General features: G+C 49.4%; 1 protein-coding gene across 7 annotated transcripts in view; it reads right to left on the bottom strand.

The window, feature by feature from the left end:
- Nucleotides 1–1,735: 1,735 nt before the first annotated feature.
- The window catches only part of FRMD4A (FERM domain containing 4A), a 281,910-nt gene continuing 265,168 nt past the window's right edge, over nucleotides 1,736–18,477 (bottom strand). For 5 of the 7 annotated variants that reach the window (XM_030959642.1, XM_030959640.1, XM_030959639.1 and 2 more), the window contains exons 17-23: nucleotides 17,731–17,959; nucleotides 16,538–16,594; nucleotides 15,503–15,740; nucleotides 14,259–14,423; nucleotides 11,716–12,575; nucleotides 9,275–9,371; nucleotides 1,736–5,470 (exon numbers count right to left, since the gene is read on the bottom strand). In XM_030959642.1, coding sequence (XP_030815502.1) covers nucleotides 5,368–5,470; nucleotides 9,275–9,371; nucleotides 11,716–12,575; nucleotides 14,259–14,423; nucleotides 15,503–15,740; nucleotides 16,538–16,594; nucleotides 17,731–17,959 — 1,749 coding nt within the window. In that variant the 3' untranslated portion in view covers nucleotides 1,736–5,367. Of the gene's footprint in view, nucleotides 5,471–7,493; nucleotides 7,566–9,274; nucleotides 9,372–11,715; nucleotides 12,576–14,258; nucleotides 14,424–15,502; nucleotides 15,741–16,537; nucleotides 16,595–17,730; nucleotides 17,960–18,477 lie in introns of all 7 variants that reach the window. The other 2 variants (XM_030959641.1, XM_030959638.1) reach the window with 1 other exon arrangement.

Raw genomic sequence — 18,477 nt, 5'->3', positions numbered from 1 at the left:
CCAATTTGCTTTTCCCTCTAGGCTTTCCCAGATGTTTATTTCTGATAATTCTTGCATTAGGCGGAAATAACTCTGCTCAATCCTAAGACTTGAACCCTCAGATGAAGTCCTGAGTTCACCATGGTGGTGTCTGGAGTGGTTTTGGGACTTCAGTGCCCCTGGGCATTTGTTGCAGTCCCTGAGCCTTCCCCAAGCCTGGCTGTGGAAGGGTCTGTGCAAGGTGAGCTCTAGAACTATTGGTACTGGTATTATTGTGCCAAATGAAGACAGAATGGGCAATCACAGAATGACAGAACCCCTTACCTGGAGCCCCTTAGAACCAGGATGCTGCAGAAAACCACATTACTTGGATTTTATTATGGCATTTAGGAAGGAAAGGAGACAAAAAGCCCAAAGCTGAGTTTTCCCAAGCTGTGAGACCATTCACCCAGGGAATTTCCTAGGATTATTGAGAGGTGGGTGGTTTGTTTCTGACAGAGCAGAACAGAAGCTGCTGTGATGTCAAATGGCCAAAGCATTTGCTTGGGTATTTCTTTTCTCTATGAAGCACCTTATGATGATTTTGGTGTGGAATTTTTATTTTTATTGGATAAATGACCTTTTTTCTTGTAACTTCTTTTTGTCCTCCATGGGGATGCAATCAGATTAGAATTTTTTAACAGTTACAAAATTCAAGCACTTGAACTCATTTGTTATTCCATTATATTATTTTTTAATACTTTTTTTTTTGTTGTTTGAAGCTGAGCAATGAAGCTGAAGAGCGACCTGCAGCACTGCTGCAGTCACTGTCAAGAAATCTGAGCCAAGGCCTCAGAGTGCAGGGGGTGTCTGAAAACCTTTGCTGTGGCTGTTTCGTCCATCCCAGACCCTGCTGGGGATTTACTGCAGGCAATGGTGATGAACTTCATCATCATCATCATCATCAACAACATCACTTGGTGATGCACACACCTTGTTCCTGGGTGATGGTCACAGGGGCTGCCTGGCTCTGGGCTGCTGCTCCCCCTGGGATGTGGGGGGCATTGGGTGGGTGATACAGGAGGTGCTGGGAGGGGAAGAGGCTCCATGGACAGTAGGAATAAATGGAAGGAGCACGAAGCACTGGGAAGTGTGGGAGGCCCCATGTGAGACTCTGTGGCTGTTGGAAGTTCCCTGTGGTTTTGAGGGGTTCTGGGTGGCCAAAGGGGCCACAGAGGGGACACCAGTGATGTCCCTAACCCTGTGCAGGGGTCACTGCTGCCCTACTGAGCCAGAGCAGCCTCTTGGAGTGGGTTCCCTGGGGAAGTCACTTCCTTGGAGCATGGGGAATGTGCTGGTGCTGCAGCCTGTCCCACAGCTGTTGGCATTGCTGAAACAGCCTTGCAGCAACTTGACACCCAATCCATGTAAATGAGCATGAATTTGAGTTATTTCCAGTTGTGTTTTGGAAGGAAATATTATTTGTGACTTTGCTCCCACAGTGGTGGGACATCAGTCACACTCCTGGTCCTCCTGAGCCCCTGGGCCCAGTGCCTGGGAGAAGATGGCATGGAGGCAGCATGGATCTGCTGGGTGCTGAATCCTGAGGGATCTCTGAAGGGTGGGCTTTTCTGGGCAATGCCAGTGTTTCCTGCAGTCAGCCAAGGAGCAAGTCCCTCATGGACACCCTGGCCAGCTGTGCACACATCTGGAGCAGCATCTCTGGCAGTGGTAAGGGTTGCCTGGGCTCTGCCCTCCCAAAGAGACCACGGCAAGGTTTCATTTTGAAAATGCTTTAATAAGGAAGTGTTGACAACACCGTTTTGCAAAATGTAAAGGTAACTATACAAATTCTTAATACAAAAAGAATAAATTAAAAGCAGATTTTTTTTTAATTCTGCAACTTTTTCTACAACATACATATTTTTTTCCTTGATTACAGTTGAACAGAATCCAGTAAAATCATTTTCCATGCTCTAAAGTCAATTTCAGGAGAGACCTAATTTTTTTCCTTTTTTTTTTTTTTCCTTTTTTTAAACTAGAGAGTCCATTTTACACAACTTGTAATAAAACTATTGACATTAATATATATGTAAAACTTTACATCTAGTTAACTAAGCAGTAACTGGTCATCTGATAGCACCTGAATGGGGATTGGCTATGCCTGAAACTAAAACTAATACAGAGTGAAAACAAATTGGACTGATTCAACATTTTCAACACTCGACTGCATATAATATCATTTAAAAATAAACCCTGCCTCCCAGCACAGCCCCTGCAGGGGCTGTCCCCTGGCTCCTGCCCACACAGAGGGAGTGTCAGACACAGAGACTGAACGTGGTTGTGACTTTATGGCAGATGGAGCCTTGAAAAATAAAAAAGTAAAGGAGGGGTTAAGTTGGTAGTCAAGTGCTTGTCTATAATAGCTATGTATATGCCCCTCCGTGTTATACTTAAATATGTTAATCTCATATGATTAACATTTTATGTACATTTGTGTTTAATTGAATTGAGCTAAACAGTAAAACCTGTTTTACTTAATCTGTCTTTACTACCAGACTGGCTGCTCACATGTGCCTTGATTGCAAACCAGAAAAGCAGAACGCAAAGCAAAACTCAATCCATTTCTAGAAAGCTTCTTCTTCCACTCCAGCCTGTTTGCAATTCAGGCTAAATATTTTTATTTCCCCCCGCTAATTTCAGGGCTGCCACCTTTTAACCTTTGCTGCAAAACTGCAGAGCTGGTCTTGGAGGAATTAATGTTTCTTCCTGTGGTGCCCAGAGGCCTCATACTGCCGCTGTTGTTGAATTCTTTTTAATTAAAAGAAGGTACACAGAAAAAAAACCAAACCCAAACCACTTACCATGGAAATTAAAAAGAACACAGACAGTTGCTCAGAGCCCCTAAAAATCCTTGGGCTAAATTATTTGCTGTAGCTTAATTTGGTCCTTATTTAATCCTTTTACTTCGGCTACCAAATTTTATCAGTAAATGTCATTAATCAGTACTATCTCTTATCCAGCTAAAAATCCAATTAGGAGCTTGAAATAATTCCCGTGTTAAAGACTCCAAAGCACAAAGAGATGGTGAAAACAGCATTTTGCTTGTCTAGATAAAGGCTGCAATCTCACCACTGGCTGTTCTTCCAGAACTGAAAGCAAGGCTTCAATTACTGTCATGGTGCACTGCACTCCTGGCTGATGCTTCAGGGAGGCCCAGAAGCAGAAGGTTTGTGTGGTCACCTTTGTAAACCCTTTGCCGGTGTTTTTGTGGGTTTTTCTCAGAGGGATAATTCATTTATGCTTCATGTGTGAACATAAAAGAATTTCCTTATCATGGCATTATGGAAGGGTTTGTGTTGGAAGTGACATCATCCAGTTCCAACCCCTGCCATGGCACAGGGACACCTTCCACTGGACCAGGTTGCTCAGAGCCCCATCCAGCCTGGCCTCTTGCCCCATCCACTCCTGGCTCTGCCACAGGTTTCCCTGGACAAATAACAGCCTTCATATATATAATAACTATTATAACTGCCTGTCCTGCCTCATCTCTGCAAAGCCTCCTCCCCACCTCACCAGGGATGCAAAGCAGCAGTGCAGGGAACCAAAGCCAACACTTCTGGTGTGAGTTGCAGAAAGGAATTGGCATGAGCTGCTTGCATTAATGTTTAGAAACCCCATCATTTTTCAAAGCCTAATTACACAGAACCCATTCTCTTTTAAAGCCTGGAATGCAGTTTTCCAGCAATCTTAATACCAAAAGGTGTGGCAGCCCCCCAAGTCGTGGTGTTTTAATTTGAAACGTTTCGCTCTACTTTGTCTGGTAGACGCTGTTGTTATTCTTGGAACACACACACACACACACACACACACACACACACACACTCTCTCACACGTTTTTTTTTCCTTTTTCCTTAAACTAAAGCTAACTTCAGTTTCTGCTTTTCACAAAGTAACCCCCTCCAGCCGTTTCTGTTAATGCCTTTCCCATAGGAAATCATCGTTTGCACGCACCAACGGGGGAAGGCCGGGCGCTGCCCCCATCGAGTGGCAATAAAAACAGCATAGCACCGCAGTGAAGACTAAGACGTGCCAGCTTCAACATCCACCTAGATTGTGCACTTGTTCCTTACTTACAAAAGTGTCTTTGAGGCCTTTGAAAGTTCCATGGCTTGACATGTATAAAGCATTGCTCTAAAGTATGTGTAAACTCGCAGCTCCTTCCAGGCCGCGCTCGTGCTGCTCCCGCTCGTCCGGCGCCTCGCTCGGTCGCTTCCCTTTCTCTGTCTCAAGGGGAAGATCTCCCTGTCTGCTGGCTGCCCAACCCTGCTCCAGGAGCCTTCCAGGGGCCAGAGCAGTTCTCCCACACGGCAGCACACGGGTGACGAGCCCTTTGCTACACTGGTGCTAACGAAGGGAAGAGGAGTGGAACCAATACGTGAACGCAGCTTGGCCGTGCCAGCTCGATCGCGATGTGCTTTCCCTTGTGCAGAGATAGATCCCAATTTATTGGCCAGGTCTGCTTGTGGAAAGGTTTTTTTTGGCAATTTTTATCTGTATCAAATCAACCAATACAATCCCAACCTCTCCATGTATTGGGCACTCTGTGGCAGCCACAGAGATGCTGTGAGTGCAGTACTCGCCTCTGCTTTACGTGATGCCTTTGTAAACCTTGTGTGTCCAGTTCAGGAGTGGCTCGCAGACAGCGATGCTGTGATACCAGCCCAGACCTCGGGTGTGCCTGCAGCACAGGGGGTTCTTTTGCTTGTGTGTAGGTGGACTCCAAATGAAGAAGGAAATGCCATTTTGCAGGGGGTGGTCGTGTCTGCCATAGAGTTAAAGAAGGGAGGTGTTCTTGTAGCTAGAACTTGCTGAGCAACTCATCCTGCCAACAGTGGTGTGGAGATCTTTGGCAGTGCTGACCTGATTGTGAGACTGACACAGCTCTGAAGGGATGGGATTTACTGTTTCAGAACAGATGCACTTTCAGGAATATGATCTCCATTTCTCAGCCTCTGTCCTGCTCCCACCCCCTTCAAACTAATGCTGTTGGCTTCAGCTTGCAGGTCATGGAACTCTTGCTGCTGTTACGTGCTGTGGAACACTAATCTTTGATAGAAGCCTTGGAAGGAAAGGAAACCCAGTTTTGAAACTGACTCTCCAGATGGCTGCTCCTCTCTGCCCTGTGGCCACGGGAGGGATGGGCACCCTCTGGCAGTGGGATGTGCTGCTCTGCCAGGGTGCATGGCTCAGGGCTGGCGTTCCACAAATGTTGTCTAGAATTGCATCGTGAGAAAAGTGCTTAGAGTTGAAGCTGGTGCTGGGTGACAGTGCATCTGGGTAAGGCAAATGAGAGGCAGTGAGGTGATCTCAGAATGGCATTGATGTGATTAACTTGAGGTCAGGGGTTCACACTAGAGTTCCAGGCTTGGCTTTTTCCTGCCCATACCACTGGACATCTGCTAATTCTGGATAGAGGGGAGAATCCAGGAAACAGCTATCATTGTAGTTCCTGCAGGAGAAAGAAAGCTTTGTTAGGACAGTGAGTGCTCCTGGGAAGTTCAACCATGAGCACACAACATTGTGTTATGGGTGGAGAGGAACACAGGGTATTCACAGACCCCACTGCACTCTGCTTGTGTCTTCTTCCCCCCTGCCCTGGGTACAGCAGCAGTGCTGTGCCTCTGTCCTGCCTGAGGCTCTGCCTGCTGTCCTGCTCAGCAGTGAGTTGGGATAGGGATTTTTCTCTAGGATGCTCTCCAAGGAGCAACTCCTTAGAGCAGCTCACTTGGACATGGGCTGTACCACCCAGTGGGAATGTTGAAGGAGGAGGGTGGTGGCACTTTCTGTGGCACTCCTGCTCTGGGCAGAGCCTTGTGCATCACTGAGCAGTCTCAGAGTGATGTGGCTTTCCAGGGATGAACCAGGAGGGGACTAGTGAGAGCATGCCAGGTCTGATGTGGAAAGGACCATGTTCTGCTGCAGCAGCCTAGTCCTCATCTCAGGCTATGTTTCCTGACAAAGTACTGCTTCTTTTGCTGCCTGGCGTTTTCTTTGTCTGTACTGAGTAGATGAGACAATTCCTAAGAATTTTCTGTGCTATTTACGTTAAGAGCTCTACCCAGCATCAGCTCCTGGCTTAGGCTGTGGAGCTCCTTCCCAGAGGAAAAGAGGTCAAAATCTGGATCTTTTTGAAAAGTGACTGCTATATCTGTGCAGTCATAGCCAGAATGGATGTCTCTCCCTCACACTTTGATTTGAACCAACTTCCAAAGTAGAGACTGCTTTGAGGCCAAAGGCAGGAGATGCATATTTTTTCTGTCTACTGAGGGATTTTCACCCCTTCCTGCATTCCCTCCCCACCTCCCAGCACTGATCTCACATCTGGTGCAATTCCTGCTTCCTCTGCCCTGTTTTCCACCTGTTTTCCCTGGGATTGGTGTCTGAGAGGAACCTGAGCAAGGGCATCGACATTTGCATGTTAAAGAGCCTTTTGTTTCCCAGCTCAGTGCTGGAGTACAGAGGTTTATGGGATAACTCTGGAAAGCTGGGCTTGAAGCACTTGACAGATGCCAGCTATGAATGGATGTAGATTCAAATGAGAGTGTCAGACAGCGATGGCAGTTTAATTAAAACAGAAATACTCTGAGGGTTTTTATGTTCCCTCCACCCTTCCCCCTCTGTCTTCCCACAGGAATGGGGCCAGGGCTGCTCCTTGTTCCATAAAACCTCTCTGCTGGTGCTGCTGCTGCAAACAGCCCCAGCTCTGTGGCAGGGAGGAGGAGGAAGGTGTGATGGAGCTGTGGCTGGAGCGAGGCTGGGAGCTCTGGCCAGGGCTGCTGAGCTCACCCTGGTGTCCCCACCACGCTGCTCCCAGCCTGTCCCCACAGCTCTCTGCCCACGCTGCTTTCAACTCTCCTGAGCCACAGATTTGTTGTTCCCCCTTCCCCCCTTTCTGTGCCCGTTCAGCCTCAGCAGGGACACAGAGCAGGTGGCCCCATGTCCCTCTCACAGGGGAGAGCAGGGACACAGAGCAGGCTGGCCCCATGTCCCTCTCACAGGGGAGGGCAGGGACACAGAGCAGGCTGGCCCCGTGTCCCTCTCACAGGGGAGGGCAGGGACACAGAGCAGGCTGGCCCCATGTCCCTCTCACAGGGGAGGGCAGGGACACAGAGCAGGTGGCCCCATGTCCCTCTCACAGGGGAGGGCAGGGACACAGGGCAGGCTGGCCCCATGTCCCTCTCACAGGGGAGGGCAGGGACACAGAGCAGGCTGGCCCCATGTCCCTCTCACAGGGGAGGGCAGGGACACAGGGCAGGCTGGCCCCATGTCCCTCTCACAGGGGACAGTGCCACAGCACAGACTCTCTGGAAAGGCACAGAGGGTTGGAATGCTCCCCAGCCCTGCAGGGAGCCTGGCTGGCACACGAAGGGGCACACAGCTGAAGGGCAGCTCCAGCAGGAGGCCAGGCACTGCACTGTGCTCACCGAGTGTGGGGCAGGAGGAGGAAAGAACAAAACGTTCCCTTACTATACCTCTATTCATCAGTACTTTGGTGGGTTGGAGACTGAGACTCATCCATAGTGGGTGAGTTGTCTGTTGCTTCTCTGAACAAAGGAAAGCAAAAAAGGAGGAAAGAGGAGAGAGGAAATGTTAAAGAAAAGAAGTGACACAGACATTGTTATGAGCTTATTAATCCAGTGGGGAAACAAGTGGATGAATCATCTTTAGGAAAAGTTAGTGACACAAAAACATGTTGGGGAGAACTGTCAATCTGTGGAGTTGTGCTGGGAGGGCACAGGCACTCCTGCAGTGGAGGAATCTGTTGTGCATCTAATGGCAGACTGGATCCACTCCTGTATTTATACACATACACCTCGGGTACTGTGCTCACATACAAAACAAGTGTTGATTTGTCTCCAGTTCTTTTTGCACTGGTTGTTGGTGCAGGGCCTAAGCTATAAATCCAGATAACTCCACTTTCACCAGCTGAGAATTTAGCTTAAAAGTATTTTTGCTGTGAGAGGCAAGGTGCAGGACAGCTGGGATTATCCAAACAGATGTCTCAGCTGGCTGCTCACCTGTTTTAATTCTGATCATCATCGAGATATTTAGAAGAATTAGCACTGGGATGGAGACTGAGACTAAGATTTGAATTTAGTCTCAAACCCTTAATAGTGGAAATTGCAGTGTATGGTTAAGGCAGGTACCATTTTGCCTATCTTGCTATCCCATGACTTTTAGTGAAATGGGACCAAGAACATTCTCCTGTTCTAAAGCTGGAAGCACATGCAAAGACTAGATGTCAAATGTGTGAATTTAAAATCCAGGTAAGCCTAAGGGGTGGTGGCTATGGTTCTCCTCAGCTCCAATTTAAAGTGCAGTCACAAACAGTGCTGGAGTAAAACCAGAGGTCAAACCTGGTCATAGGTGACATGGGTAATTAAAGAGCAGGAGGTTTTCCAGTGGCTGCACAGTGAAATGTTTTCAAAGTTAGTTCCCATTCATGACTCAGGGTATCAGCTCTGTTTTCCTATTCAATTCACAAGGGTATTTTGAGGACTGTAGTGTCAGATCTAGCTGATCTCACCAAAATCTCATCCCACTGGATGTGCTGAGTTAGATGGGATCTAGAAATGACCTTTATTTCACACAGCAGGACAGAACTGCTGGACAGAGAGTGCTAGAGAATAACCATGGGAGCTTGCAAAAGGCTGTTTATTTACTCCTGGAACTCCCTGCCTTGTAAAGAGGTGCCAAAGAACCCAATTACTGTATTTACATTAGTAATAGCTATGGGTGTGTAATGCTTCCCTCACACTCTGGTGAAGCACCTTCGTGTCACAGCTGAAAACAGATGCCCTTAAAAGTCATGCAGACACATTGCTGGGGAAAACTGAGCAGAAAAATGAGGTTTTTGCACACACAGGTACAGCAGGCACCAACCCTGCCTTTTCAACAGGGTCTTGGTGTGGACAGCCAGTGTGATGGCTGCTAAAAGAGAAACATCAGCTATTTCAACATAGGAAGAAGACTGGAGGAAGGAGACTGTCCAAGCAGGAGGAACCTGCAGGGCTCCTTTCCTTGTGGATCTGACACTGCTTGGAGCAGTGCTGGGTGTGGATGACTCAGCCATGTCTTGCTCAGTGTAAACCAGAGCTCCACCACCACGAGAGCACAGGTGGGGGACTGGAAATGCTCCATGTGGATGTAGGCTATGGAGCACATGGGAAACATTCCCCACAGTGTGTGGGGAGCTTTTTCTCAGTGGGAGGGAGGGATCTGGATTCTCTGAGCTGCCCCCACAGACACTCACCCAGTCTGCCAGGTGAGGATGTGGTGGGGGCTGCCCGGCGGTGTGGCTGCGAGCTCGCTCGACGGCGTGGAACTCCTCTGGCTGTGAGGTAAGGCAGCTGGAACACAACCAAGGGTGGAGAGAAACGACTGGTGAGGTGAGAACACAAAGGTCAGGGTGCTTCAGAAGCATCAGCTGGTCAGACCAGCAGAAACATGTCTGGCTGTGAGCAAACACAGCCTGGGACAGGCCTCGCCCCATTCCTGGGTGACTGTGCCCGAACATGGCACAGGAGCACAGCCTGTGCTGGCACTGCTGCTCGTCACGGGCTGGGTCTGCCCTCAGCTCTGCAGGAACACTCAGGCTCCAGCTCAGTACAGACACCCAGGCTCTCCTGATCCTGCCTGGCACACACCACACTTCTCCCAGCACAGAAACTTGGTTGCTGCTGCTTGGATGCCATATCCTGAAGTGGAGGAGCTCAGCGTGCCAGGCTCAGCCTCCTGTTTCCAGGGGTGGTGGGAGATGCTCCATGTTCCCAGGAGCCAGGGCTGGCAGTGCTGAGAGCCTGGACAAGTACTCTGCTGTGAAGATTTCAAAAGCTACAACTTCCTTTCACTGTGGGTTTGTAAAAAATGCCTGCCTCTGCTGACAGTCCTATTAGGGACCCAAGGAAGGCTTAGCATGATTGAACAAAGACAGAAGCAAGCTGGACTACAAATGGACACTGGCTCTTGGGGGAATTTCCCTGGTGAGGGTGCAGCAAATAAAACCACCCCACTAATCTTTCTTCCTCCTCAAGTCTATACAGTGACCTCTGAATTTAACACATGCCTAGAATGTAATACATGACCAGAAGTCTCATCCTCCTTGAAGGACTGTGCAGCCCAACTGACCTATCAGCTGAAATGATGGAGGCTTCTACCTGGCACCCCTCTCTCTGCTGTTAAATTCTTTAGCTGCTGCCAAATGACACCTAAAGGGCAAAACAAATTTTAATCTGCTTCTGGAGCTGACAGCTCCTGAGGTCAGTATCCTCCCGTAGCTGTGACTGGGAACAGACTCTGAACACAAAACCAATCTATGCTGCCAACTGGTCAGGCCATGCTCTGATTACTGAACATTCTTTTGCTGCACAGGTATCACATTTAGGTTTAAAACCCAGCTGAGTTAGGGAATGAACTGCCTGACAGTGATCTTTATGTGCTCTCACCCCAACCCACCGTTTTCCTGAACTGGTACCATTTCCAAGGCTAACCAAAAGCTTTCCAGTGCTCAAGCATTTTCTGTTGCTGCATGGAACAGAAATGCCAATCAACCAAAGGGAGGAAGACAGATTTTCAGAGGGAGACACAGGATGCTTCTAGCAGCTGCTCAGTTGTGTCTTGGTCCCCCCTGGTACTCCTGTGAGTGCTGGCATCAGACATCAACCAGCCCCTTCTTGGGCAGCTGCTGATGGCCCACGAGGAGCCTCTGACTCCACATTGGAGGTGGCAGCGAGTGCAGGGCCCCCCTGGTGCCAGCATGGGGGTCACCATGGACTGGGCACCACGCTGGGATGGCAGAAGGCCAGCAGCCAGCATGGGTGGACAATGCACTGCTCTGCCTGGGAGGCAGTGGCAAGTGCAGCTGGGACAATGGTGTCTCCCATGCTGAGGCTGAGGCACGTGGCTCAGGTCTTTAGCGAGTCCTTGGTCTGTCCACACTGGCTGGACAAGGAGTGACTGATGGCTAGTAAATATTTAACCTTGGACTCTTTCACACACATTGTAGCCTTCTTTCTCAGTGTAATGAATTTGATTGTTTTCTTACCATTTAATATTAACAGCACAGAGGTGTACACAACATATATGTTTAATATTAACAGCAACGCTCTGTACATAACACAGAGGCAAAGCACTGCACAAACTGCAGCACTCTGAATTTCAGGGTATTATCAGCAGAGTTATTTGAGCTGCATGGGAAAACCAAGTCTCAGCAGTGCACAAAGATGTCATTGCTCAAACATTTTCGTGGGGGGTGGAGGGGCTGGGATGCCCCACTTAACCTTTCTCATACTTTTGGTGTTTCAGTGAGTACATACATTCTCCTAGTCTGTACTGAACCCCTGCTTACTTCATCCCTCCCCTTGCTGTGATTATGAATAGTGATGCTCCCATAGCTCTGTCACCTTCAGCCTCTAGTGCCATCACCCAAAACCTAACTGCACTGTGAGGAAAGACCTGGCAATAACCAGGCTTTGGTCTCTCTCTGTCTTTTGAGCCCATTTCCAAACATTCCCATATATGAATGTCTTGGACAAGGCCTGCCCCCCAGTGTTACACCTCTAGGCTTGGTGAGCAGTGTGTGCAGGCCAGATAACGTGCTGTGTCCTGGCACTGCTCTCCAGCTGGGGTGTAACGCCTGACATTGACCTGCGCTGAATGAGGCTCCCATCCCTCCCGCCCGGGCCTGGCTCTCACCTGATGTCGCTTTACACATCTGAGGCATTCTCGTGACCCGGCTGTGTGCCACAAAGGTGCTTTGCGAAGATGTGCTGTACTGGGAGCTGCTGTCCGAGGAGGTGGAGCTGGTGTGCGAGAGGCGGCTGTGCTCCTTGTGGGAGGCCGTGGAGCGCTGGTACCAGAGCCGCAGCTCGTCCGACACCGCAGTCCTGCCCGAGCCCTTCTCGTGGCCCTCCCTGCCCAGAGATGGAGTCCTTATGATCTGGGAGCGGGATGGGGTGAGCCTGACAGAGTCCACCTCATCCCCGTGCCAGTTCTCCTTAAACATTCCCCCTGCTGTGTAGGAGTTGGAGGTTTTGAATTGTGCTTTCACGCTGTAGTGTCCCTCCTGGTCGTTCTCCAGGCTCCGCACCACCACGGGCGTGGAGCTGCCCTCGATGTACAGGGGATATTCTTTGATCCTGTACTGGGAGGAGGGTTGGCTCTGGCTGTGCAGGTAGACACGGTGGTGTCCCGTCCCATTCCTCGCAGCCAGGTTGGGCATGCTCCCTGAATTGGAAGAGACCAGGTTTCCTGCTGATTTGTGCCTTTGCCTCTGCCGTTCTCTGGCTTTTGACGGGGAATCCTCTGCCAGGGTGGAGTAGTTGGGGTTCATCTGAGCAGGGTAGTAGTGCTCCGAGCTGGAATGGCTGGTGCAGGAAGAGCAGTCGTCCATGGGGTCAGAGCCGTTACTGCTACGAGTCCTTGGGGTGTAGAAATCAGGGCTCCCTGTCTCATTTTCTGAGCCCAGGAGCTTTCCTTGGGACTCCAAACTGGAGCTCCGGTGTCTAAAGTGCTGAGCCAAGCTGTGCAGTCTGGTTGGGCTGATATCTACTGACCTGCAGGCACCAGGAAAAGAAGCAGGCTGTAAGTCAACAGGTTGAATTGTTCCCCATCCCTGTCCGTACACACAGCCACCAAAGGAATCTGAGGGCATTGAAAACCTGAACCCTTCCAGCACTGCTTGGGGCTGCTGCCTGCAATGCAATCTGCTTCCCTGCTGCAGGGCTTGAGCTCATTAGGTCCTGTTCCTGTTCCTCTCCAGTTCCTTGGTGGTGACAATGAGTCTGCAGCACCATGAGGGACATAAACCCCTGCCCAATCCAGTTCCTCTGTGGCATGCCACCCTGGGAAAAGCCCAAACTCAAGGGTAAAGCTTGGGAACCTCATGCCTTGGCACCCCACAGACCACAAAGGTGGTGAAATCCCCTTGCAAGAGGCCCATGAAAGTCCTGCATGGGAACAATCCACCTGATGAGAGACAGACATATGGACAGACTGCCCATACTTAGCCCTGAACATTGTGATTTCTCCACTGGTCATTGAAAAAGTCACCCCTTGCCAGGCAGCTTGGTGCTCCTGGGGCCCAGCCATGGGTAATGCACGTCATTGGTGACAGCCCTTCAGGCAGCCCCCAAATCACAGTTTACAAGACTTGATTCATGGCCAAGTCTGGGAGGTCTCTATTCACCCCAGCTGTTTGAAGAGCTCCACCCATCTATTCAAGAAGCAGAAACAAATCCACATGATGGATGGCTAAGGCCAGGGCAGGCAGCTCATGAATGAGCTACAGACTGAGCAATGGTTGTTTCAAAAACCCAAATGTCCTCTACTCAGTTAAGGCCACTTTTCAAGCCCTGTGCCAGGCTCATTTCTCATACAGCTTGGCTCCAGGGTTAACAGACATTGCACCATTGAAAGGTACCCTCTGCCAGAAGTTTGTAACAAATTTAACCCAGAGCTTTAATGCCTTGTATTGTCTCATTGCCGAGGCTGATGTGTTGGCATAACTCTTGATTAATTCTGAGCTAAATGATGGTAGCACTTCCCCTTAGGGCAGGACACAGACCAGAACACAGCTCTGGATCAGTTCTGCTCCCTGCAGTGTCCACGGTGCTTGCCACAAAAGCAAAAGAGCAATGAAGCTAAACAGTTTGTAAAAATCCTGCTGAAAATCACAGTCAAGTTTGACCCCACACATCCAATCACATCCCTTATACACTTCAGCTCTTTCCTCTGTCAACCCTGGGCTAAATTCCACTGCCACCTGAGTCCCTGGCTGGATTGATCTTGATCTCTGTGTAACATCACACACATGCAAACATTTTATCCATGAGGGAAAATTAACATTATTCAACATTTTGTATCAGACTGGAAGCAACATGTTCTCTCCAGCTGGATCCATGGAGGAATTTACTGCAGAACTTAGCAGTAGCACCAAATCCATTTCAAAAGTGGCCTGTAGAGCCTATAAGCAGTCTGAGATGAAAGGTCCCAGCAGAAGAAAAGCTTGATCACTTCAGAGGAGGGATGAGGGGCAGAATCGCGTTATCTGAAGGGATTTCAGGATGTCAGTTCAGGAGAGACTCTCTACTGGCACGAGCACATGAGCCTCTTACGTGAACAGGACTGGTTAGTGTCCTTTCCTGAACTGGGAATTAATCCATAGCCTGAGGGAAGGATAAAGCAAGGCCAATTTATTTCAGGGTAAGCAAGGTGAGGCTGGAGCTGGGATGACTTACCGCGTGGAGTGGACGTAGTGCGGGCTGCGCACCCGCAGATCCGGCGTCGACGGCATGCTGGACTGGGAATTCCAGTGGGGAAGGCTCCGGATGGGGCTGTTCTGCAGCGAGCTGCTGCCTCCCGCCTCAGCACAGCTCCCGCTGCTGGGGAACCGCTTGTGGCTGCTGCAGAGGAAACACCCTGCTTCAGCTCTCCCACAGGAATCTGGGCAAGTGGCTCCCATGCACCCTTCCAGATCTCAGGCACGTGCCTGGGATCTTGCAGGGGTGAGTGGGAGTTGGGTCAGCTGCTGTTCTGAGCTTGTGTTCCAGCCCTTGTGGTGCCAGAGGTCAAGGCCAAGTCCTGTCAAAGCCCTCGGATGATCCACCATCCAACCCTTCTAAATGTTTTGTAGAATAACACTGAGATACCAAACAGCAATCATGTGGCTGTAGCCTGTTTTGATGACCTGCCTATTGGCCAAAACTCTCCCTTTAGTAAGGGACAACTTTGTAAATTTTGAAATGGCTCCCACCTGTCCCTCTTGAAAGCAGGGAACATCTCTGTGCTGGAGTGTTGGGGAAGATGAAACAGGAAAGCCTTATAAATATGATTGTCTGGCAAAAGATTTTGAGAATATAGAAACTATAAGCGAGATCGAAATGAAAGCAAGCTTTGAGATACCTTAGTTACTGAACAACTGGAAAACAATGGTGTGGCCAGCTGAAGGTAATCCCCTTTTGATGAAACAATACCCTCTGCTTGCAGACAGGTCCAAGGGTCAGAGCAGACCCTACTAGCTTGGCAGAAGGGGTCCAAAGAGGAGTTTTAAGGGTTTAAAATGTAACACAGTATGGTAATGTAGTGATTCTTATAGGCTGTATGTAAATGCTATAGGATTTGTATATTGTAGTAGATTGGTTAGTGAGAATTAGAATATTCAACACAGAAGAAGATTTATTGTATTGTAACAGGAACCTCACTCTCTTACCCTTTTACTCTCTTACTCTTTTACGCTCTTACCTTTTTTACTCCCTTACACTCTTACCCTCTTACTCTCTTACCCTCTCATCCTCTCTGCCCCTCTCTTCTCTCGGGTCTGCTCCGAGCTGTGGCTGGCAGCTCCCAGCAGGGCCTTGCACCCAGGCCCTTTAAAATAAACCCCAAGTTCCACAACCTGGCTTCAGAAATCTCTCGTCTCTGTCTGTCCCAACCGTCCTACCCCCAACGCTCCTACACCAGAGCTTCGATAGATCTGGCTCACCTGGAATGGCTGTGCGAGGAGCGCTTCTTGACCTTCTCATAGGGCTCATCCAAGGATGACTCGCTCCACATCTTGGGTTTGATGGGGGACTTGTCGTAGTCGCTGCGGTGGAAATGCATCTGGCGCAGCCCCTCCAGCGACTTCGGCGGCGGCGGCCGGCTGTGCAGCGGCGGCCGTGGAGGGAGGCCTTTGTGTGGGGACTGCAGGGGGGAGATTGTGCTGGTGACCTGAGAGTCCTCTGTGGAGAGAAGGGAGAGAGGTGATAGCTGTGGGACACCTGCAATGGCAGCATAGCCCAAAGAGATGCCATTGCACCTCCAGAGTCTGCTTCCTTCCCCTGATTCCCCTGGCTGTGCTCAGGGACACCCTGAAGATCTGACTTTCAGAAGGGCACTGGCTGACATTCTCATTTTGGGAGAGAATGGCCAGCAAGAGTGTGTGATGCCTTAAAACAACTGAAACTTAAGGGAAAATAAGGGGCCATTCTAGGACTGTCTTTTGAAATAATTCAGAGCAGTAACCACAGCAATACTCACTGCTCCAGGCCTCATGTCTGACTACAAGATTAAGAGTCAGACATTATGGGGAAACCATAATGATGACTTTCGGTGATTTGGTCTTTTGAGTAGAACCCTGCTAGGAATGGTGATCCTGTTAGGGCAAGGTTGCTGATGGTAAGGCATGCAGTGGTTGTGGGTAGTATTTTTTGGAGCCCTCCTATTTTTTGGATATCTTGTTCGCCATTTAGGCTGTGAATGATGGAGCCTGAGCATAAGAAGAGCATGGCTTTGAAGAACGCGTGGGTTGAGATGTGGAGGAAGGCTAGTACAGGGAGGTTTGGTTTGATTGTAACTATTATTAGTCCTAGTTGGCTTGAAGTAGAGTCAGAGTCAAATCATTAGGGGAAACCAAGTTTTTTTTTTCTTCTGGGATCTATCTGTGGACTATTACACAGAACAGTAATTCCATTTTGAGTGTCAATCAGGAGTTCACACATCCCTTCCCACTCTCTAGAACATACAGCAGCCAACATACCATCCTCGAGAACAAGGGCATCCGAGAGGGAGCTGTCTTCACTGGCAATGTTTCCTTCTGAAGAGATAAAACACAAAGATGGTCAGATGGTCCCAAGATTTGCAGTGTCTGAGTGCTGAACTGCACCATGATCTTTGTCCACTGAGTCTCAGCCTTAAGCAGTCACCCACGCCTTCCTCCCCCCAGAGCAAGAGGCAAAATTCCTATGAATGGTTGACTCAGCCCACTTTCAGTCTGGGAGGGCAGAGCTGCAGGTCAGGCCTCTCAATAGCAGGCTGCCTTTCAAGGAGCTGCTAACTCTTTTCAATAACTGGGGATTAAGACTGAGTCACAACAGAGAGCTGAGATCCCCAGAGGATGCAAACTGGCACAGTGCCATTAGTGAGATTTACATCTTGGCCATTAAGGACTCTGGGTTTGATCCATCTTAAAATGATCATCCTGCTGCTAACTAAAGGCTCATTCTAAGTACAAGTTCTGTGGAATTCAAGGAAATGTTTTTGGAGCATCCTCTGCAGCAGCAGGGAAAGCTCTCAGGTTGTTGGCATGCAGATATTTGAGCTGCCTCCCCCAGCCTGTGTCCTCATGGCTGTCTGTTATCTCAGACTGAGATGCAATTTGGTACCCAGCTCACAAATACAGCAGCTCTAATCTCAGTTCCTGCACAAAAGCACAGAGAAAATCTCTGCAAGTCAAAGGGAAAGGGGAAAATCCGCAAGGGAGAAAGAACCACGGCAGAAAGTTATGGATTTCATGAAAAATCAATCAACAACCCAGTAAACCATAAAGTGCCCTGAGAATTACATTGTTAAAAAAAGAAAATGAAAAGAAATATTTGAACACAGCAATGAGACTGCTCCCACTTTGATTTTACAGATGCCTTTGAGCTAGAGAGCTCATCCCCTATCTGCTAACATTAATTACATTTGTACTGCAGTGCTCTGGAGGAGATACCAGGAGAGCAATTTCACAGGTGAACAAAGGAGTCACAGCCTGCTCTGCTGACACCCTGATCATCCACAGCACACCACAGCTTTGCTGCTGTGACCCAGCACATCCCTAAGACACAGCACCCTCTGATAGCACCCCTGGGGCCCTCCAGGCAGGACAGGGAGCAGGAGGGAGGGGAAATTTGGTAAGAATTTTGCTCCCTGCCCTCCACAGTGATGCTGTGGGCACCAAGTCCCACTTACCATCTATGATCAGGGAGGCTCTCTGCGTTGGCTTCTTCCCGGATTTGATGCGGTACTCGTTGATGGCGTTCTCAATCTCCTGTAGTTTCTTCAGGGCATTCAGGTAGGATGTCTTCCTCTGCTTCTTCAGCTTTTTGCTGACGTTGGGGTCGCTGGCCAGGCGCCGCGCAGCCTCCGTGATCTGGGACTGAATGGCAAATTCCCTCTCCAGGCGCTCCAGCTCTGCCTCCTGGTGAAAGGCCAGTGGATTCTGGTTACCACCAAACTCTCTGAGTCCACCTACGTGGATGACCTCCAGAACCTGGAGCGGCCTCCCACAAAGGTTCTCCATCAGCAAAGGATCCACAGTCATGCTGCTGCCCTCAGGGCCTCTCTGAGCACACCCATCTTGCCTTCACCTGCCCTCAGAAGTGCCTGGAAGCCCAGCTGGTGGAAGGGATGACCCACACAAGGAGGACATGCCTGCTCCAGCTTAACCCTGATGTGCTGATTGACTTTTCAAGCAGTTCAATATGGCCAAATTCACATTCATCCTTTTACATCCATCTCTGGGTTACACCTGCCTCCCACCCGCTCCTTCTCCCTGTTTCTATCTCCACATTTAAGCCCCATTTGAATTCACTGTTATGTATTGATGCAAAGCCACAGCTTTAACCTCCTTGACAGGTTTGCTTGGCACCCACCAAACACTTTGGGGTAAATATGAGCTGAAGTAATTATGGGCTGCTGCAACTGATGGCACCAGAA

This window comes from Camarhynchus parvulus, chromosome 1A (assembly GCF_901933205.1).
Source record: "Camarhynchus parvulus chromosome 1A, STF_HiC, whole genome shotgun sequence".
Lineage (NCBI taxonomy): Eukaryota > Metazoa > Chordata > Aves > Passeriformes > Thraupidae > Camarhynchus > Camarhynchus parvulus.
This window is presented reverse-complemented; position numbering and strand designations above follow the sequence as displayed.